Source organism: Mycteria americana, chromosome 11 (genome assembly GCF_035582795.1).
Source record: "Mycteria americana isolate JAX WOST 10 ecotype Jacksonville Zoo and Gardens chromosome 11, USCA_MyAme_1.0, whole genome shotgun sequence".
In the NCBI taxonomy this organism is placed as follows: Eukaryota; Metazoa; Chordata; class Aves; order Ciconiiformes; family Ciconiidae; genus Mycteria; species Mycteria americana.
This window is the reverse complement of record NC_134375.1, coordinates 24,307,796-24,330,023: the sequence shown is the minus strand read 5'-3', so window position 1 is coordinate 24,330,023 and position 22,228 is coordinate 24,307,796. Positions and strand designations below refer to the sequence as shown.

Sequence of the window (22,228 nt, the reverse complement as noted above, 5' to 3'; positions counted from 1 at the left end):
TTGGAATTACACCATAAAAAATTTTAATGGCTATTTGCCATAAAGAGAGACTTACCTCTCTTTCGCTACAACAATACCTAGCAATTGGTCTTCAAGTCCCTCTGGTGTTATCATAAAATTGAGTAAAGAAACTTTTGTAGCAAGTTCAGGCATATAATGTGGATTTCTCAGTTTCGTGGTAATAAAAAACTTGAAATCACTGGAATACTCAATAATGGTCTCACCAAGCCTGATACACTCCACGCCTCCTAAAGTTAAGATGAGAAATGTTAAGAAAATCATTATCTACTTCAATTACTTACAGAAAAAAACCCACCTATTTTTGTGATTAAATAAAAGCAAAATTCTTGTCAATGACAACTTTCCTGAAACGTAAAAATAAATAAATAAATAAATCCGATACTCTGAAAAATTCTCACAGACTTCAGTGAGGCCACATTTTACTCTTAGCAGATGAAATCGAGTCAATCCAATTACTACTGTACATTCAATGTGCATATACAATACTGGAGATGGTCACAGAGAGCTGTGGGATTATTCTCAAATATTATATTCTTACAGACTACTCTGTCCTTGAATTACCTGTCCAAAATAGGAAACACATACACACACACACACAAAAAAAGTGTTTGAGTTTGAGCTTCTCTCTCTCTTCTTTTTTTTTTTTTTTTTTTTTTTTTTTTTTAGTATGAACATCAAAACCAGTAAATATAAACTATTTAAGAAGGAAAGAAAACATATTTGTGTTTATCTGCATTTTTCTGTCTTTTTCCAGGAGGAAAAGAAAGAAAAGTTGAAAACCAAATTCGTAGCTACTTAGCAAGTTTCAGAGAAACATAGGAAAATTGTGCCTTAAGCAAAATGCCTTAACGGCTTTTCTTGATTTGTGCAAAATTTATTAAATATTAGTATTAGACTAAAACATATGAAAACGAACAAGCAAAACATAATTTCATTGGCAGTCTTCCCTTTGCAGAGTCAAGTGTCTTTATTTAGTCTCCTATATTGACATGGTGAAGGTCATAAAACCACTATGATGTGATATATGAATGATATTTATTAAAAAATAAAAAAAAAACTTCAGGTGGTTGTGAAATTACCTTCCTCTTACCACAGGCAGCAGTAAACCAGCGAGCAGTTAAGAAAAACATCAGACAGTACCATAGACTATAAGATAAACATTAATGTAATCTACTTCAGGGTTCGAAATGAATTTTGCTGTACCTTGTTTAAAAGTCTGTCTAAGTAGCAGAGGTTCAAGTGAGGGGTCTAGTTCTTCTCCAACATTTTCTAGCAGAAGTGGAGATCCAAACTGAATGCAGTTCTCCACAGTTCTCATGTAATCTGTGTCACTGAGCTTGATAACATTCAGGCGGTTTTCCTTCTCAAAATTCTTGATCCATTTATTTGCTTGACCTTGAGGATCAATCATTAATGGCCTAGAACATACAAGACAGTTTTCTCAGTGCTTGCAGGAGTTTTTCAAAATTTTAAACTATTTTAAAATGTTCCTGTGTCAGGCTGTCAAGGAAAAAGTGATACAATTTTGATTTTGTTCTTTCAAGAGATCAGTGAAAAATGGATGTATAGGTGTTTTATCATAATTTGAAAAGTAATACCAAAAATCATTTTAAGAGTTGCAAAAAATGTTCATAACTCTTTTTATAAAACACACCAGAAAGCAGAATTCTTGTAAAATCCAGTTCTGCCTCTCCCCTAGAATTCTCAGTATTTAGAATTTATTTATTTTTACAATTTTTGACTTCTCGTATATTTTTTTCACTTAAAAACCAAAAATCAACAATTGGTTGCAATTTAAATCTGAGATGTTGGTATATCAGCTAGTATAAGACTGGAAATGTAAGTGGGGCAGGGAAAGGTGACAATATTTTAATTTTGTTCAACAGATTTGTCCCCCTTTGCACTTGCTGATTTCATCTGTATATGTGTATTTTAATGTCAGGCATGAATGATACCAAACGCCTCCTTTGACTGCACCCTTGGAGAACTGAACAACATTCTAAAAATGGAATTACACACTGTAATCTGAATGTAACCTGAATCTATCATGAAGACTAATTCTTAAGAGAACACAGCTCACAAGAACATCACTAGAAAGTTTTATAATTTTATATTTCTACTGAGTGCAGATTCTTTGCAGACAGCTATCACAAGTTTTCATATAATGTAACAGATATCATCCTCGAAATAAAATTTCAGTTGGAATAAAAAAAAAAGTTGTCAAAGGTCCTAAAAGAATCCTTTATATAGATGCGAGTTTCACACACAATAAATATCTACAAAACATAAAAATGTCATATGATAGCCTTATAACTGTAAGAACCTGAAGTGGACTGTGGTATCTGGACCCTGCAATTTACATAACCTGAATCCTCTCATTAAACGTGTAAAGAATGAGGATTTCTGTGCAGTTCTAAAACCAATTCTTACAAATGCTTTATTAGCCAGTAATAGGACAAAAAGGTACGATATTAAAGGAAAAAAAAGAGAGAGAGGAGAGAGACAGAGAGAGGAGAGGAAAAAAACAAAAAAACTTTATCCAAGAGCACTGCACCTCCTGAAAGAAAAGCTTTCAAGTAACTACATAGACAAATCTCTGAAGTGTTATACCTCTTAAATGTCACAAGAGCTGGATATAAAGATTCCACACCTGCTTTCAATTACATTGTCTCTACAGAAGCTACATTGTCTCTAAATATTTAGTTGGCTTTTTTTAAAAAAAAAAAGTGAAAACTTGTTTGGCTTTGAAAATTAAGCCCTTTTGTCACCTACCAACGTCTTGAATTGTCAACAATGACCCCATTGTCTACAGAAAATATGTCAGTTGGCAAACCGGCAATATTCCAGGCTCTTATTTTTATTGGGTCACCAAGAATCTTACTCAAAGAGAAATTCTCAGAACAGGGGATACTTTTCTCCTGGAAAAAAAAGAAGAAAAAAAACCCTAATTTATCTCTGTTCCATGTTTCTTTACCTCTTTTATTAAATGCCACTTCAATCCAAAGTGTAGTACAATGTACATTTCCTTTTAAAAGTTGGAAACAGGTCAAGTATAAGTAAAAATCCTGGGAAAAATAAGATTATAGTTTCAATAGCTAACTATATTTCTCCACTGAATATTTACCCTCTCTCCAAATATTGTAGGAATTGTCCAGGTTTCTGTACATTTTAAAAGTGGGGTTTTTGTTACATAAAGTTATGACAATGCATTACCTTAAGAAACTCACACACAGTTGGAAATCATCTAATGACCGTATCTTCCATGAATGCAATACAGTAATCCAATGCTGACTTTTTACTGTTTAATGTCACAGTCACAATCAGTGACTTCAAATCACTTGATTTATGAATTATGGCATTAGTAGAAGTATGTTGGAACTGCCCTTTTGCAAACAGGACAATCAACCATTTAATTAACATATAAATATGTGGCAGTGTAAATTATTATAGAAAATTTTTTTACAGTATACATAACTGCATTTTAAAGTTAATTCTTCAATTTAAAGGCAAAATACAGAAAATTCTGAGATTTTATTTAATAATCAAGCCTTACAAAGTCAATGATTTGCTCTCATTTCTGATATGCTACTTTAAGTCTAGAGTAAATTCACTGGTTTAATTAAATCCAAATTTACAGAATATTGGATCAGCAGAATTTATCCCATTGATCTTAATGAGTTTTACTAGGCTAATACTAAATAAACACAAGGGGGTTTTTTAAGCCTTTTGCAGCAGTCTGAAAAAAAGCAAACACTTATTTAAATCTAAGATAACCTTCTAACCTTGCACAGTTTGCTCCAATCTTTGGTACATTCTTGTCGAAATCCAGCAGTAAAAGCTCCCAGATATGCTATCACACCAGCTGATATCAGAACATCTCCTGTCAAATTATCATATGTGTCTTGAAGATCATTTGCAGCATTATTCCATCTATGACAAGCAGAAGATAAAAAAAAAAACGGTGCTGAAACCTCCATGTTAATGACACTGATGATAAAAATCAACCTTTGTTGTTGTTGTTTATCTTAACTTCAGGTGGAGAACAAGGACACCACGTTTCTGTATTCTGTTCTCATTTTGAAGACTTTCTCTACAATTCTCCCGATGTTGCTGCCCATGTTTTTACATTACAAACACTCAGGACTCTTTCAAGGGCCCAGGCACTCTTAAGCAGTACAGCCCTCAGACAGACACACAGCACTAAAGGCTCAGAGAACGGAAGTTCAAATTCTATTTCTACAGTGGCTGTTATATCTGACATTTGAACTTTAACCTGACCTTGATTTCTCTCCACCAAGGCCTCCAATCAACTTCTCTGCTCTTTCTAGTTTTTTAGCACACAGATCAACCTGGAGTTCTAAACGAGCCTTTTCTTCAGTTTTCTCAGTGAAGGTTCGTTCCAACGCAGCCAAATGATTTTCAACGGCTGCAAGTTCTTCTCTCTTCTGATTCAAGAGTGTCAGCGTCTCTGCTAAAGACTCCTGTGCCTCTCTTAAACGATCTTTCTTGGGTGCAACTACCTATTCAATTACAATCAATACACAAACGTTTAAAGCACATTTTTGCAACTTTATTATGTGATACAATGCTTAGGGCGAATATACCAAGCAAAGGAAAGATTTCATAGTACTGAGGGACTAGGATCAAAAACGCACCTTTGCAACCCTGTCATACACCTCCATTGCCATAATCCATTTACATAAACCCTCTGCTGCCGAGGAAGCTTTAGCCACCTTTTGTGGATCAAACTCAGGATTAGTCAAGTATTCAGCCCGAATCTTCTGCATGACAGCTGCCTGGATAACAAAAGCATTATAGCTCATCAATGTCTCGTGGCTGACACTTTAAAATTACACTGATTGATTGCCATTTCTCTACACAATGAAACAGGGAAGAACTACTCAGTATTAACTGTGGTAGAAACCACTGCTCATTTGTTTCTGTTGATTTTCCTATCACGCTTTGTGGTATTTTCCTGTTTTCATCCTAATCGTATCCTTATCCTTTATAATCATGCATTTGGTATGTCTTCCATGTGGCAGCTACCTAAGTGCTATGAGCATTACAGTCACGTAGAAGCCTTGGTTTATGCTGTCCCTTGTGCAAAACATGCCAATTTCATGATTTGCTGCCTTCGCTCAAGACACAGCTGTTGGGGATCATTATAAAAATGTATTTCTACTAATGTAAGACAAAATCTAAATGAATTATGTTGCTTGTGCCTGCTTTTGGGGACCAGTTTTATAAAGGGCAAAGCATATTCAATTTCCACTGAATTGGGCAAACGGCAAGAATCACGCTCTCAGATAGTAAGATCTTTGATGGAGATGGTCATATTTTAAATAAAGTTATATAGCTAGTCCATTTCTGCATTTATTGTATATCTTCTAGCATACTTAATAAAATATTACCCATTTTGTCAGCATTCATTCAATCAAAATAATACAATTAGAAACAGCTATTAAGAAGAGCACCAATGTGGGCAGTAATTTAAAAATAGAAAAAAGTTTATAATGCTGAGTAATTGATTTAGACAAACTAGCATTAAAAAAGGCACAGAAAGGTTGGACAGGGATCAAATCTTCACTGGTTCCACAAAAACCCCAACCAAAACCCAAAACAGAATAAACGAAATGAGGCTAAAAGGACCCAGGTTCAGAAGAAACAGAGGAGATAGCTCTTCATACCACTTAAAGTAGACTTCCGGAATGCTTTGTAAAAAGATCTTGTGGATACAGAAAGTTTACATGGGCTTAAGAGGACTAGAGAAATTACAGAAGAGAGATACATGTTTCAGTAGCTTTCAAGCTACTAAACACACAGAAACTACATCTAGCTTTGGAAGTCCTTCATTTAAAGTGCCAGAGGCTAGAAGAATATTTGGAGAAATCATCATATATACTGTTCCTACTCCTTCCAAGGCACCTGCTTATGGCCATTTTTGGACACAGGATAATGGACAGGACAGACTATTTACTCTGATACAGTTTTTTATGTGTTATTTTTACCTTTTGATGAGATACTACCTATAAATCACAAAGTTAGAAACATTTGTGCACAGAAGGACATTTCATTAAAACAGAAGACAGGCTGCATAGAAGCCTCAGAAATTCCAAAAGGGAATTCTAAAACCACCTGAAATGCCACGTACAAGGCTCACCCTGAGGAAGTTCGACTCACTTGCCATGACTGTACTCACTCTATAGAGATACCCTCTCATCTTGTAAAGATCCTTGCTCATAACAGAAGTTGACTAACTTGGGACAAATGGAGCCTCTGATTTTCTAATTTTATTTTTTTTCCCTGCAAGAAAGCGACTACATGGTAAAAATAACTGAAGAATTAGACAGAAGCCTTACTGGAATATTGTCCTTGTCATAATCTTTCAAATCCTTTAAGAAATTCATGTCACCAAGCAGTTTCTTGCTTGGAGCCCAGTAATCCAGAATCTACAAAACACAGTAGGAAATATCTTTTCAAGCTTGAAAACAAACACACAAACCAAAAATGACAATTCTCTTTTAATTAAAACTCATGCATATTTAATACTGATGACCTTGCATCTCCTTGAGACGTCAATAAAGGAGAAAGTCTAACAGATCAAACATTTCCCCCAAACCATACTTACAGCCAAAAACTGAACAGTGTCTCAGGGAAGAGTTACGTATTATCTATTATCAATATGCGAGTCAAGCAAATTAAATGTGTTCTCTTTGCACATTACAAAACTTAGAAAATTTGGAATTCTGGAAGTTTTCAGTAAAGTAATGGACAGAGGCTGTAAGTATTTGCCTACTTTAGTGGACCTTGGGTGATCCTGTTATGCTCTTGTGTTGAGAAGAACATGAATTACACTTTCATTTGAAACTACTGCCTGCCATTTTACCTTGCCTCCAGTCCCTGAAGGATCTGCAATTTTTTCAGGTTTTATGTCTTTCATGACACAGACAGCAGCCATGACAAGTTTGACACCAGACGGAGGATTTTTCATTGATTTGACAATTGATATATCAGCAGGCTAAAATAAAAATAACATTTAAAAAAAATTATGACAAATGTTATGCCTTTCTCACCACTAACATAAATGAGCAGAAGAAAAAGGGGAATTATAACACCATTACCAATGAACATAATTATAGAGGACTTTTAGAAGGGATGATACAGTGGTAGCAAGACAATTAAAAACATCCATCAGTACAGGGGAAATAAAAATGAAATAAATGCTAGTAACTGTAAACTAATGATTAATTAAAATTATGTTTTTAAAAGTCCAGGTCAGAATATTTTTGATACACTTCTGTAAGTGTCATCTAAGACATTTCATATACTTCATAGCTCCTACTAAACTACCTCCTACTATACTAAATTCCTGCAGGACTTTCTCAACAATACTGCTTTCAGATCATGTGTAAGTCATGACAAGGACAAAACCTTTAAACCAAAGATTCACATAACTCTTAGCCATAAACAAATGCCATGTTACACACTGGCAGTCAATATTAACTTAGCCGAAAGAGGAAATGCAGCTGATACGACTGCTGGTAACCTCAGGTTTTGGTTACTTTTCCCACAAGTGGGCTTTCTTGCAAATAAACAATTTTTTAAATGCACACACCTTCCCTTTGTATTCTGAGTACCTGAAGAGGAAATATACTGAACAATGACTGTACAGGTCCTCTCCTTTGCCAAAACCGAGGAAATGTAACACTTTTCAAATTCTTTTCATCTTAGTGCATTCTTTCCCAAAGAAATGTAGGAGTTTCATAATGTTAAATAACTCTTTCAAATGCTGAAGTTTAGATCAGCTTGCCTTCAAAGTGTCAAGAGCATCAAGTGCGGCCTCCAGGACTGGGATTGCCTCTGCCAGGTCACTCTCACATTCATTTTTCAATGTCTGAGCTCCTTCAGCTTTTTCTGTAGCAATTTCTTCATCTACTTTTACAGTTTTTCTTTTTTGTTCTACTTCTGCAGATTCTATTTCTATAGTCTAAAGAAAAACACATGGGTGAGCTTCCTATTGAGCAAATAAACTGAAATTAACTCATATAGCACTTATGGAATACTGTAAAATATAAAGAGAAAATTGAAGTATTTCAATATTTTCATAATTTTCAATTTATGTTAAGGGAATAATTTGTTTCTTATCATAATGCAACATCACCATGGAGCTTTAACAGTAGGTAAACTGCATGAAATCAGATTACTGTCAATAAAACCTATTTAAAATATGTTTAAAGTTCAGGAGCCAAGAAACTCTTCATGTTTGTGCATCAGGCTGTAACTAAAAAGGCCTAGCTTTTATAGGGAGTTTTCATAGCTTCATAGTCTATAACACTGACTACTGAAAATTATTTTCTTTTCAGTGATGAGTCAAGCCTTCATCCAAGTACTCCCTTTTCAGTTCTACAGAAGTGACATGTAGTTTTCTTAGAGGTTTGTAAGAGTAGGTAGAAGAGGTATCACTGTATCTGTAAAAACACTTACAAATCAGAAGCAAGTGCACAAAAACATCGACCAAATCTTGCTTTTTTTGGGATGCAACAGTAACATACTAGGTAAGTGTATTTTCGTAAGTCAGAATTTTCAAACATGCTTAAGAGATTGGTTCCTAAATCCCACTAAATTTCTATTAAATTAATCCTTTTTAGGATCCTTTTAAAAATCAAGCGTATAATCCCTGTGCACGCAAAGACAGACTGTGCAAAACTATTCTTGTTTATTTTGTATGCTGAAGAACTATTTGTCGTTTTTGCAATGTTTGTGAACAATCTTGGGAAACCCAGTCTAACCACTATTAGTATGAAAGTTCCTCTAACATCCTTCCAGTTCTAAGGATATAAGCATAAACAGTGGCAAGTTTCACAATACTGTAAACCCCAGTAAACAAGTGAGCTCAAAAACCTGAACTCAACTCTTATTTTCTGAAAGTCACATACCAGCAACATTATGCAGGCATATTCTTTAGAACCTGTCTACAATCAGCTGAGATACTGAAGTACAAGTACACTTTACAACTAAGGTTCCTCATTCAAAGCTAATTATTACGAAGGTGAAATTATGGATCCCAAGTACACACATGCCTGCATCAAAACCCACAAAGCTGTATTTGTATAACTCTACCTTCATCATGTTTGCATTATCCAATTTAGCCTCTTCCAGTTTGGGCTGCAGCTGAACTAGTTCTTGTTTCATCTCACCAACCTATACGTATGCAAAAGAATCAGGTAGGATTCAGAAGTGCCAAGTACAATTGCTATCATTTCTATAAGACCTAGATTTTACCTAATGACTAATTTATTAATAGAAGGAAATAAGATTCAGTTTCACATCAAAACACTTCAGAGACTTATTTTTATTTCATATGTACAATCTCTAATTTTAAGAACTACATTCACTTATAGTCACCTGTTAACCATTTAAGAAGGTTCATATACTGTTGTGCTGGTTTTGGCTGGGATAGAATTAATTTTCTTCATACAAGCTGGTATGGGGCTATGTTTTGGATCTGTGCTGAAAACAGTGTTGATAATACAGAGATGTTTTAGTTGTTGCTAAGTAGTGTTTATACTAAATCAAGGACTTTTCGGCTTCCTATGCTCTGCCAGGTGCACAAGAAGTTGGGAGGGGACACAGCTGGGACAGCTGACCCAACTGCCCAAAGGGCTATTCCATACCATATGGCGTCGTGCCCAGCACATACTCTGTTCATATACTGCTTAGCAATACATGCTTAGAGGTCTGTGGCCTGTAGCACAACTGCTATGACTGTAGGAAAGAAAAGGCAAAATACATTTCTTATAGTTTTACTGTTGAAGATCGAGCTAAACAATCTGAAGTAATGCTTTTGACTGACTTCTCCAGGAAAAGACCTGCTTTTGCCAAACATTTTGTATTTTCAGTTCCGTTTTTGTCCTAACTCACCTGTGATTCAGCAAAAGCTAGTTTATCTAGTCCATTCACATATTTCTTCTTGGCTTTCATTACAGCGTCTCGTTTCTGAGTAAGAAGTTTCCGAAACGCAGCAATAAGTTCAAGATAAGAAGTAGGAGTAACATAATTATGGCGTCCCAGACTTTGCAAGAACCTATTAAAAAAAAAAAAAAAAAAAAAGAGTACCTTTAAGTTTTGTTTTCTTTTTTTAGTTCAACTATTGTTAGCAAAGTTATGTAACTGTTTGACAAATAATAGCAGTAAACAATTTTGACAATTTCATATAATATTTTTATGCAGGCAGATAGTATACATTAACTTTTAATACAGAAATGAGTAGTAATGAAACTTAATCATCTACTATTTTGTTGTTTCTTATTTCTAAAAATTCAACTTTTGAGTTCTCTGTTGCTCAATTTACTACTTTGAACAGCATAATCTTTTCCCTCTTAATATTTCTATAAATTATTGAGTTCTCTTCAAAAGAAACAGACTGACCTTACAGAGAGTGACAAAACTGAAGTATGAAAGTATTTACAGATGGGCACAACTTCCTGACGCTCACTGTCTGTGAGCTGAAGTGTTTCTAAGAACTTATTAGCCACACGTTCAAGGGCATCTTCAGGCCACGGCTGAGGGAGAAGTGAGGAAAGAAGCATTTGTAAAATTTAGCTGTTAGCAGTCTTCACACTTTAAAAACAATTTTTATCATTCAAAACACCAGAATGAGACACACTAGTCCCAACTATGTCTGAAGAACAATGAACTAATATAAAAGTTAGATCAGACAGCAAAGTCACTACCCATGCAATGTTTTCTGGCAACTCCTGGCTGATCCTCTAGTTAACATATTGCCATTCTACCCAAATATTTCTCTGTCCATGTCATCCTTTAGCAGAAAAATTGATTGACGTCAGCACCAGGCCAAGCTATAGAGCTAATTGCACTTTATTGAGAGTAACACCACTTACTTTAAGGATCGTTAACTACAGTCATTTTCCAAGTTTTATTCTGCTATAAAAGATCTACTGATAAACAACAGGACTTTTATTTGCTAGTCATTCCCATGATGCATGATCTGCTTAACAGGCAGCAGCAATTATGATCATTTTACAACCACATTGAAATGGTTTCTCTAGTCCTTTAAAACATACGCATTATGTGATAAAATGACAAATTGCCATCACCAACTGAGACTATTCACTACTTCAGAAATGTAAAATTTGTAGCAACAAAATTTGTTTAGTTGTCGAAATACTGAGATCGCACGCCAAAGAGCTCCCAAAATATTACAAAAAATGCCTATGCTATTTTAAAATTTTGGAAAACATGGAGTACTTCTATACAGAAGACAAGAGAAAATCTAATGGGACATGAAAATATAGGTTGTTAGAAAACTGAAGTAGTTTGTTGAGGAAACAATATAAATATTTTCACATACCTGGAACCAATCAATAGTACAGCAGTTGATGAGTGAGGGAAACTGTCTCAGACGATTCCGGAAAGCATCTCCAATTGGGCTGAATGCTACCACAATATGGAGATTTTCTTTGCAGCAGTTCACAAAAAATGCAAACAAGGCCAAGGGACTGAGTTCTTCATGTTTATTGCCAGCCTGAACTATTGCACGAACACCCTTAGGAATAATACATAGGGTAAAAACCGTTATCTAACTTCTCATTAAGCACTTCCAAAGTCCTATAGCAATCCTGTTAATGACAGCATCACCATGAAATAAAATTTTTTATTGATAAGTGAAACAGGTAGAATAAACCAGAAAAACAGAACAAGTAGTAAATACTGAGAATAGGATTACGATATTTATCTGTGACCCTGACAACTCATTCTAGAAATGATCATCTGCTGCTTTGAGCAACTGAGAATACATCAGAACAAAAACTGAAAATCCATCCCAAGATGAGTTCCAGATGGATAAGACACATTAAGATGAGACAGAGGGTTAAGACACATTCTGAAAAATCAGAATTCATAATTAGCTCCCTCAAGAAATAAAGAACTGAAGCCTTCTAATGATAAATACAACTATCACACTTAATTACAATCAATCTTCAGTCACTCAAAGATTTAGGAGATACAAACAGATAAGACAAATTACTACTCTCGTTACACAAAAGCCACCATCACAAAAGCAAATGTTTTTCTCATCATCTATGCTTTAAGTCTCATATAAGCTCCCTAAACAACATTTCAAGACATTAACTTACTAAGAACTTTTAAAGCTTTAGTATTATACTAAAATATGCTGTATTTACCTAATTGGAGAGGAAGATTTATGTTTCAAACATTAGAACACATTCCATTTGTTCATTTACCAAAAACAATAATCTCTCAAAACAAGAAGAAACCTCTAGACTTGAAACTAAAGACTTCACGAAAGTATTATTATCCTCAATTAATTAATAATCCATGAAATGCTGACTATAAACCCCTAAAACTCAAATTATTCTTCCACAAAAGCATGTATACTTTACATAATCCCACAATCAAAATAAATGACAAATTAGTTTATTAGCAATAGAGTAAAAGTGGAAATATTTTGATGGAGCAGATTTAAATGAGTAAAAAACAACTTTGCTCCAGTTGGCATATTACGGATAGCTACCAAGTTCTAGCATACACCAACTGAATATGTTCATACAAACTCTAGAAGAGCCACATTATCTTAATATTGTTACTATATACCTGGCAAGAATGAAATAGTAATAGACAAAGATGATTAGAATTATAATCTAACTTCTTTGCAAAATAAATGGAACGCAGGTATCAACATGCTCCATAACTTAAGCTCAAGAAGAAACAATACAGTAACATTTATCAAATGATATACCTATTTCAATAAAGAACATTTGTGTACCTCCTAAGAACCACTTTGAATGTCAACTAGAAGCATACCTAGGTAATTTATTAGTAAACATACCACAGAGATATGAAGACAGTGCACCATACAGTTCCAAATACTGTTAGCTAACATTAAGTTTCCAACCTGATGTATACAAAGACTGATGCCCCTCCCTCCCAACTGGTGACTGCTATTTTGAAAATCCAAGCCTGATTTTAGTTAGAAATTTTAAAAAATTGCCCGAGTACACTGCATCTTTACTTCTGAGCCTGCATTCATGGAGCACCCTTCCCCAGCTTCTCTCTGAGTAGAAATGTCAAGACTATTAAATTCTGTCTAACAATGCCCTGGCGCCCTAGACAGCCTTCGACAAAGGCAGGCTGTGTTTTCCTCAAAAAAATATCTTTGTCCGTAACTGATCAATGAAAGCATTATGATGTACACTCTTCTTCTGCACAATACACTGCAAAAAATAACTATGGCCACAGGGTGCTTGTGAACAATCAAAGTTCCCTACGTGCACAACTTAATGTGTTTGTGAACAGAATGCCAGGTCAGAATTAAAGCTAATAGTAGGCATAAGCTACTCCATAAGTTTACTAGTAACTGGCTGATTTACCTAAGGTCTCAAAAAAAGTCACATAATTAAGTGCAGGGAGAGGACACTAAAGAGAATTTCTAAAGATACCTCTATAATTTCTTGTTTTTCATCTGCTGCGAAAAGATTGGGTACCTCCCCAGTGTTGAGGACACTGTCAACATCTTCTAAAAAGCTTTCTTCTTTAATTTGTGCATCTGTGATTATAAATACAGTTTTCAAGCCTTTTACACCTGCATTCTTCAGAAGACACTAAAAATACAAGACAGTTAAAATCTTGTACATTCCAAAACATCCTCCCTCAAAATTAAGTCAAAATGCAGACAGGTTATTAATACTCACTTTCAGATCTTCTCTCCACTCATTTGTACCATAGGTCTTAGAAATCTCTGGTTGAAAAACACACATTTTTGCCATGAATGCCGCCAGACGAGTCAAAGACTGACGTCCACTTCCTCCCATTCCAACCAACAAAGCATTACCCCCTGGCTGCTTCAGAATACGGCTTATACGAGACAAATGTTCCAACACATACCTGTATTTGAAATGTACTGATTACCAGAATGCCAGAAATACATATACATTTGTGCTCCTATAAATCTGTGAAACATGTATAGAAGTAGCATCTCCAAAACAAATTTCTGAAGGCGTGGCGGGGGAGAAGAGGAAGAAAGGGAGTGGGTATGCACCACAAAAATAAAACAAAACTCACAACTCTTCTCTTACAGAAATATCAGTATTTAGCGAAATTACAAATAACTACAAATTACTGAAAGGAATGGGCAGTGGTGAGAGCAGGAGCAGTATATGGATAAAGGTGTTGAAGAAAAAGAAAACCAACAGAAATTCTCTACTTCTAAACCATAACAGTATTATCAGTTTTAATTTTCTTGAACTATAACAGTTTAAATACTTTTTAAAGGAACAACTGGGGAAAAATGGGCTATATTAACAAACCTCTTCCTTCCCTCTGCCTCTGACAGTGGTTTATAACTTATATGTGAAATAGATACTGCAACAATATCTTCAGAAGGCAGTAGCTGCACATTACTGAGAGGCCTATCTATTATGAAAACACAAGCATAGGGTATCTTGGAATATGCAGCAAGGTCTACAGCAGATGGCCTGTTTAAGCACAGGGCATGGGGTAGTTAAAGTAAGCTGAGCAGCAGTTAAAAGTGGTCTCAAAAAAAGGTTAAAGCATTTCAAAGAAGATTAATTCTTGTTTATTTTGCTTGGCTAGAAAAATAAAGGATTCAAATCCAGACGTTATCCATGAGATTGGACTCTAAGGCTACAGTCAGATATGCTCTCCTGGCTGCTGTTCAGTGAGGTAACTGGGATATTGCTTCTACACTCAGGAAGTGGCCTCTGATCAGAGGCTGCCAGCTCTTCAAACTCCCAGCATAGTTGTATATACAGGTACTCACAAATCCAGCTTGTCAAAATGACCTAGACTGAAATACACTGCTATTAGAAGCATTTCACGAAGCATCTACGTGTCAAGTTACACTGGCAAATATGAAGAGGCAGTGATCTCTAGCAACAGGGAGGAGGAAGGAGTTGCAACCTCCTAATCTGTCTCAGTTGTAGCTCTGCCTGATCACAAGTTAAGGTAACAATAGCAGCCTGCAGAGTCTAAAATTTCACAGGATTAGCTGCAACACCAGACTGGGTACATGCCCCAAGGCAGGGCACGGCTGTGCTGCGTAATAACAGAGCAGACAGACAGCTATGATTGTGCTATATCTCACTCTGCACCTCACAGCCTTAGAATCCTCGTCCCTGGTGAAATGGAAGTCCAGTGGCTGCAGGCAAAATTGACATCCATCTTCACCGGTAACGGAGGCCTAGCAGAAGTAGAGCACCCACCTGATTTGGTGCACAATGTTTCTTTAACAACCAAAGAATATATTCAAAGCCCCTCAGGAGAAAAACTTCTCATTATTTACTTTTGGATAAAAAAAAGCAGGGGCATAAGAGAAAAATCAGTTTACTTCCATCCAAAAAGGTGTAACACCACAAACACTTTTGTGGATGCATAAAGGGGAGGAGACATACAAAAAACACAGCCCACAACATTGGATATACTGAATTATCAACTACTGCTTAAAGCTCTTAATAATACAGATCGTATGCACCTGAAAACTACAAGGTTCATTCTTGTTTTGTGGGTTTGATTATATTCATCCAGACACTGCTCCACAACATCACCAAACAGTTGAATGCTTGGAATTTCAACATAAAGCCTTTCATCTCCCTCGAGTTCTGGAATCATGTAGTCACCAAAGAACAAACTTCTCATGTTTTCTTCTGTTACCTATGGTAAATATTCAACAAATTATGAAGTCAAGTTTAATATTTAATTAAATATAAGTTTAATGTTCCTCATTGGAATTTTAGAAAACAAAAGGAGAATTGAGACAAATACTGAGGACATGAGAACAAGCACTGTGAAATATTTTGACTCACAGACAACGCCCACCTCAAAATTCTGTATTTCCCATATTAAACAATATACTTATTCTTAATTTGTTCTTGGAACACAATTGGCTCAAATAGCCATTAACAGTCTCATAATCATGACCTTCAGACTACACTAAATTTATACAGATGTATGTTTAGCAATTTTCACTATATTATGAAATGGGTAACTAAGACCACAAGGTTATTTCTTCTATACATCAATGAAATGACAGGGGAAGAAAAAAAAGAAAAACAGAAACAGGGAAGACAAGGCATACAGTATAACATGATTATACAACATTTTAAATACTAAAATTTCATAACAATTACAGAATGCTGTTTACCACATAGTAACTCAGTCACAGGCTAAATTTTAAAAGGGAATGTTTTTTATCCTGTAAATCAGGTCTCTGGAAGTCCATTTAAAACATATTCATACTTATATTTCCCCTTGCAGGCACAGTACTATGTGCACATCCCAGATACTTTTGTGGTTATGATTTATAAATTACTCTCGTTGGTTCTGTTACCTTATCTCCCATTGCCAAAAGATTCGGTATGTGCTGCTATACCTCCAAGAAAAGATGTGACAGAATTTTTTTGAACAGTTGCTCTGCTGACCTACTGACTAATTGGATGCTTTATTTCTATGTGCAGACATCTAGGAGCTTAATAAAACACTATGCCTGATAAATTAAATTTGGTAAGATATAAATAACCAGGGGTTTTTGGGTAAATCTGAAAAAACATTGCACTATTTTTTTAATTGAAAAACAAACAAGTTTTTGTTTCACTATCAGATACACAAAATTCTTTTACAGAAAAGTAATGTTTACCCACATTTTAAATGAAATATTTTTTGCAAAGGATGTTTACATACAACAGTTAAACCCTTCCAAACATTTTTACTCCTTTTTTTTTTCCAAAGAAGCCATTTTGCCAAATTCAACTCAAATTTTCAAGCACACTTGATCCAAAATTTCACCTGTGATTGAGAAACTTTCTAGTCCTAAATTTATAATGAAAGCAATTGTTTTGCAACAGGTTAAACATGATACTCACAGCTGTGTTTCCTTGCTTCAGGTGTGCAAAAACTGAATCAAATGCTTCTTTGAAATGTTCTTTCACAATATCTTTCATTAAATTGAACAACCAGGTTCTATCACTGTCTTCCACTAGACGGTCATAGAAGACACGAAATACCTCATGTACAAACAGCCGAATCATTACATGTTTGCTTTCAATTGATTTTCTCTTAATGAGCAAGCAGCCATGGATAACACGTGAAAAGTCACGCAGGTTGAACGTATAATGAGATTTGGCTGGTGTGGGCAAAAGATTTTTGATGGCTTTTTTATACACCTTAAGATAACAACAACAAAAAAGAACAAAATCAACAAAAGAGTAACACTGACTATATTATCATAATAAATCTTAAATGTCTTCTAAAATTGTATTTCTCCAAGAAAAACATTTCACACTTAATAAATCCTAATAATGTCTAAAGAGCTCGAAGTCCTCTGAATATATATCAGGTGCACCTCATGCAGTTCTGAAGCATACGTGTACTACTAACCTAATTGCAAATGGGAAAAGTAATTGTAGCAAGTGTAAAGAAATCTGTTGTAGGACCAGGAATACCACTCGGATCTCTTGACTTCCTTTACTTATATGATATTCTCCTTCAAGTAAAGGACTGAATGATACGTAACGGTAACTTCCTAGATTTTCAATTGTTTAAATCTATTTGTTTGCATATCTATGAATTACTCAAAAATAAAGAGAGATTCAATAAAAACGCTGAAGGAATAGGCAGATCATAGTCTTTTGACTATGTTTTGCTCTAATCTGGAATGCATCAGCTGTTGTTAGCTCATGCTGTTATGACAGAAATAATGTCATTTCTCATTACATTGAACATAAATAACATGCTGAAGTGAAGGCTGACAGAGGAAACTTTTAATCTGTCTCTGTATACTCATAGGTGAAGACAATTACCAAACATCAACCTGCTAAAAAAAATGTACAGTAAAATCAAGTGTTACAGGCTTGACTATATCCATGGTACTGAGTACACATTCCGCCTGTTGTCCCAGGTCCCAAGCCAATTCCAAAGCCCAGTTCTTCTGTTATACTTTAATCCTAGGAGCTGGAGGGTATTGCTTACCAGGATGAAAATTCACGTTAGAACAGATTCTCTAGCAGGCAAATGTGTAAGAGTCTAACAGTATGAACAAAATTTGATGCAGTCTGATGAGAAACACCTGCATGACTGTATTAAAAGACAACACCCTGAAATTGGTCTAAGATGCATCCTGACAAACCTGAATGTTTTAAACATGTAGTCAAATGCATTCAAATTGCTAGTAGCTGCTACTATTATTTTCTGTTTAAAGAAGCAAAACTTGTGGATTTCTTGTGAATTACTTGTTTGTTTGTTTGTTTGTTTGGGAAGGAATAATTGAACCTATAAAAAGATTTCTAGTGGCAGCATTCAGTCAGCCTTGTGATTCATACATTGAATGTATTATCTAACAACAGTTCTGAAATACCAGCTCTGCAAGTCCTTGGAATGAGACAGATTAAGTCTTGAATATGCCCTTGGGTATAAGCAGAACTAGCAGAAAAGTCTGAGAAAGGCTGCAGTTCTGCAGTAGAAGCAAGTCACATCCCCTGTGAAACTTCAGCCATTTGATTTTGCCTTTGAAGTTGATCACATTTTCTGTCAGAATTTTTCATTGGTCAAACATTAGCTACCTAATGTATTTCCATGATGAATACTTCTGGCAGGCAATAGACTTGTTCACACCGCTAATGATTTCTGACACATAAGAAGCCAGCAAAGCCATATTTTGATATTATGTCTGTAACTTAATGCTTCTTTGCAATAATGTCACGAATTGCCATTCCTTTTCTGATGTGTATGGTACATTGCAAATGTGATACTCACTAAAATCTGTAACATGGAACTTCACAAAACATTTCGAAATTCCATACAGCTGGGCCTAATGGCTTTCAGTTTCACAACATTTCTGTGATGCCTTTTATCATACTGGGGTCAGATTCTACCAAGCTGCATGTTCGTGGTGGCTTCCTTAGTCTGCTGTGACATGCCCATAATTAGCATAAAAACCGGGAGAAGGAGGAGGAAAGTGGAGAGGGCAATTTCTTCATTCTTAGTCTCTCTGAAAAGGAATTTTGGAAGGGTTGCAACTGGTATTTTCATTTTGTCTTTGCATGTGACAGCTTCCTGTGCCTGTCTGACCCCAGAGATTGCAGTCTCATCTACTTGACGTTATGTGGACAGGTACCATGGAGCCTACATTAACACAAATTCAAAGACAATTTTCACAGAATAAGAAGGTTACTGCAACAATAAAACTAGGACAATTTTGTCAAAGCAGATGAGGCTGTATGTTAAAAATAATAAGGAACAAAATCTCTACTTCACCAATGAAATTATTATAGAGCCAGTGGAACATTACTGAACAAGTTAAAGGAAATTTCCATTAAGCTATTTGCCTCTTACCTCTAAAGTGGCAGTGACAATTTGATTTCCAATTGTGAAGAACTCAGAAGAAAATTCCCTAGTCCGTAGGTAGAAAGCTACTACAGTAGAGAAGATGCGGACCATTGTTTCATCACTAAAAGAATTAATAGCGCAAATGTTGAAGTGTCGCAAAAATCGAGGAGTAACAGGATTCCTCCCACCACCTGGAGGCCCCATAGCAGCGAGTAACTGTACATCAACAAGTGTAATTTTAGATGTGTCCTTTAAATCATACCTTCAAAAGAAATTGCAATGTGACATTTAGATAGTTACAGATATAACACATTTGTAACAGCTTAGACACATCTATATTACAGAGTACTCTCCTCATGCATAACATGTACTTAAAATATAAACAATATAGTATGTAACATAATATTTTATATATATATAAAAACAAAAAAAAAAAAACAAAAACCCAAGAACAACTAGTCTTGTAACTACGTGTCACTTAATCTCAACACATCATCTGCTGGCCTGAAAGAAAGATTATTTGTTTAAACTGGGTTACATAAAACCCGATACGAAATTTTGAGACGACTATTTAAAACTGTAATGTGGCAAGATGCATTATCTCTATTCAAGAGCAACAGATATTTGAGCAGTGCCTGGAATCACAGAATAGTTCAGGCTGGAAGGGACCTCAGGAGACCACTTGTTCCAATCTTCCATCTAAGCAGACCCAAAAACCTCAAAGTAGGGAAGACCTTTAGCTTATTATTTTCATGCCTATTACTAGATCTGATTTCACAGTTATCTTAAACAATTATTTTGAAATGTTGTTAAAAAAAAAAAATTGTGATGACTAATAGAATCTTGGATGACAGTAAAAACCAATGCAATGAGTAAAATCATAAGTTTTATATAATTGCAAATGTGTATATATAAAACCTGCCAATTCACTCTGAGGAGGAAGAGAAAGGAAAAGAACAAGGAACTGCACTGTAAAAATAAACAATGAAAAACCCAGACATAAAAAAATACAGGTGTAAAAGAATGATTTTATTTGTATATACAAATACTGAAGTTCAGCAATAAAACCTTCTAAAAATCCCAAAATGAATCTGATGATCAATTTCCTAAATTGAAAAGTCATGTAAAGAGCAACACAAGTTGCTTCAACTTTAAAAAACATATTTTTATATAAGCCAAGGCTATCTTAACATATACAAAGCACTTTTTTAAAGTTTTGAAAATAAAATTCAAGTGAATAAATAATTGTAACAGCAAATGCAGCAACAGAAAAGTTTCAATTGTATTTCAAATAATTACCAAAATCCGTGGTCAAAGAACTGTCTTAAAAGTTCTATAGGAGGCTGTGCACCATACTTCTCCAAAGCAGGCATATTCATATCATCTACAAAAACAATGCATTTTTTTCCCATGGGAGGGCCAAAGACTCCTTTGCACCTCTTGTCCAGCCTGGCCATAATAATGTTCTATAATGCAGACAGGAACATTCAAAACACAGATTAAATATTCATATATGTTGTCTTTTTGAAACATAAATTATATGTTCTACTAACCTGGGTCTGATTGGCACTGGTTCGAGCGGAAAAATTAATGAAGAAGGGAAAGTAGCACTCCTTTTCCAAGTTGTTCATTAACTTGTCCTTGACATACACAGATTTCCCAGTACCTGTTGGTCCCACTAAAAGCAGGGGTCTTCACAAGGAAAGAAATAAAGCATACAGACTGCAGAAATCTAACAAACTATAAACTGATTGCAATTAGAAGTCATAAGTTTACTAACTTGCCCTGCTTTTTCTACCTCTAAAAACATTACATGCCTTAAAAAGAAACGAAAATGTTTTAACATATTCATGTAACGCTCTCTTAATTTTAGTTTGCTCCCACCAACAAGAGAAAGGGGACAAAGAGAGAAAGACATTTCTCATTCTACTGGCTTTGGGGTATGGATGAACATACATGGGAGTTAAATTTCTCCCAAGAAGTCTTACAGTAGTTTAAACTTCATAAAACTTTTGTCCTTGAAATTTAACCTGAGGCTGGTTTATATTTCATTCTCTTATGTGATCTGACCATAGCTAATATAACCGATTTCAATATGACTAATCAAAGAAAAAAAAAAATATATATATTTCATTACCAAAGAAGAAAGAGGGTACAAAAACTCTTTGGGCTGTCATAACAGCATCATCGGAATGAGCATACTAAAACTGGATTATAATAAGGCTTCATAAAAAAAACCAAAAACAGTTTTTAAGGCAACAAATTGTATTGTTTGTAGTAAATGTATATTTTTAACAGGCCAAATAAACTTTGAGGGCTTAATAAAAACAATGAAGTCAATGGAAAGAATAAGAGATATTTCTACTTATGACGAGTATTTCAGAAATTTGCACTGAAGTGAAGTAACTTACTTTCCATGGGTAATGAATAGCTCTATCAAATAGGTATATCGGACTGTATCCATAGTTGGGACTATAATATCTTGAATCTTCACATTTTTATCACTGTAATTAATATTTTTAATAAATCCATTCCAATGAACCCAACATCCTCTGCCTTTCAGCTGGGAAGAAATACAGATGTAAAATAGAATGGTGTTACTTCTATACATAATGGAAGGTTTCCTCTACTACTTCACTTTTGAAAAATGAAAATAATGAATTTTAATAAATTAATGAATATCAAATGTTTCAAAAGTTCATATATTTAGTTTGCTTTATCTCACTAATCAAGTGCTGAAGTACATACCTAAGCTTAGGCTCCTTTCTTTTCTTAAAGATTTTGTTCAGCCAAAACAAACAAAACCATACAAAAACCCAACAGAAGAACA

The 22,228-nt window shown here is 35.0% G+C and overlaps 1 protein-coding gene across 2 annotated transcripts in view; it reads right to left on the bottom strand.

Moving 5' to 3' along the window:
* The window catches only part of DNAH12 (dynein axonemal heavy chain 12), a 74,114-nt gene that overhangs the window by 15,658 nt on the left and 36,228 nt on the right, over positions 1–22,228 (bottom strand). For both annotated transcript variants that reach the window (XM_075514002.1, XM_075514004.1), the window contains exons 37-57: positions 21,810–21,961; positions 20,952–21,090; positions 20,698–20,864; positions 19,405–19,660; positions 16,938–17,237; positions 15,551–15,729; positions 13,752–13,944; positions 13,500–13,661; positions 11,393–11,587; positions 10,450–10,583; positions 9,943–10,105; positions 9,142–9,222; positions 7,832–8,008; positions 6,908–7,039; positions 6,381–6,470; positions 4,677–4,817; positions 4,300–4,541; positions 3,804–3,951; positions 2,794–2,939; positions 1,225–1,439; positions 56–248 (exon numbers count right to left, since the gene is read on the bottom strand). In XM_075514002.1, coding sequence (XP_075370117.1) covers positions 56–248; positions 1,225–1,439; positions 2,794–2,939; positions 3,804–3,951; positions 4,300–4,541; positions 4,677–4,817; positions 6,381–6,470; positions 6,908–7,039; positions 7,832–8,008; positions 9,142–9,222; positions 9,943–10,105; positions 10,450–10,583; positions 11,393–11,587; positions 13,500–13,661; positions 13,752–13,944; positions 15,551–15,729; positions 16,938–17,237; positions 19,405–19,660; positions 20,698–20,864; positions 20,952–21,090; positions 21,810–21,961 — 3,605 coding nt within the window. The remainder of the gene's footprint in view (positions 1–55; positions 249–1,224; positions 1,440–2,793; positions 2,940–3,803; positions 3,952–4,299; positions 4,542–4,676; positions 4,818–6,380; positions 6,471–6,907; positions 7,040–7,831; positions 8,009–9,141; positions 9,223–9,942; positions 10,106–10,449; positions 10,584–11,392; positions 11,588–13,499; positions 13,662–13,751; positions 13,945–15,550; positions 15,730–16,937; positions 17,238–19,404; positions 19,661–20,697; positions 20,865–20,951; positions 21,091–21,809; positions 21,962–22,228) is intronic.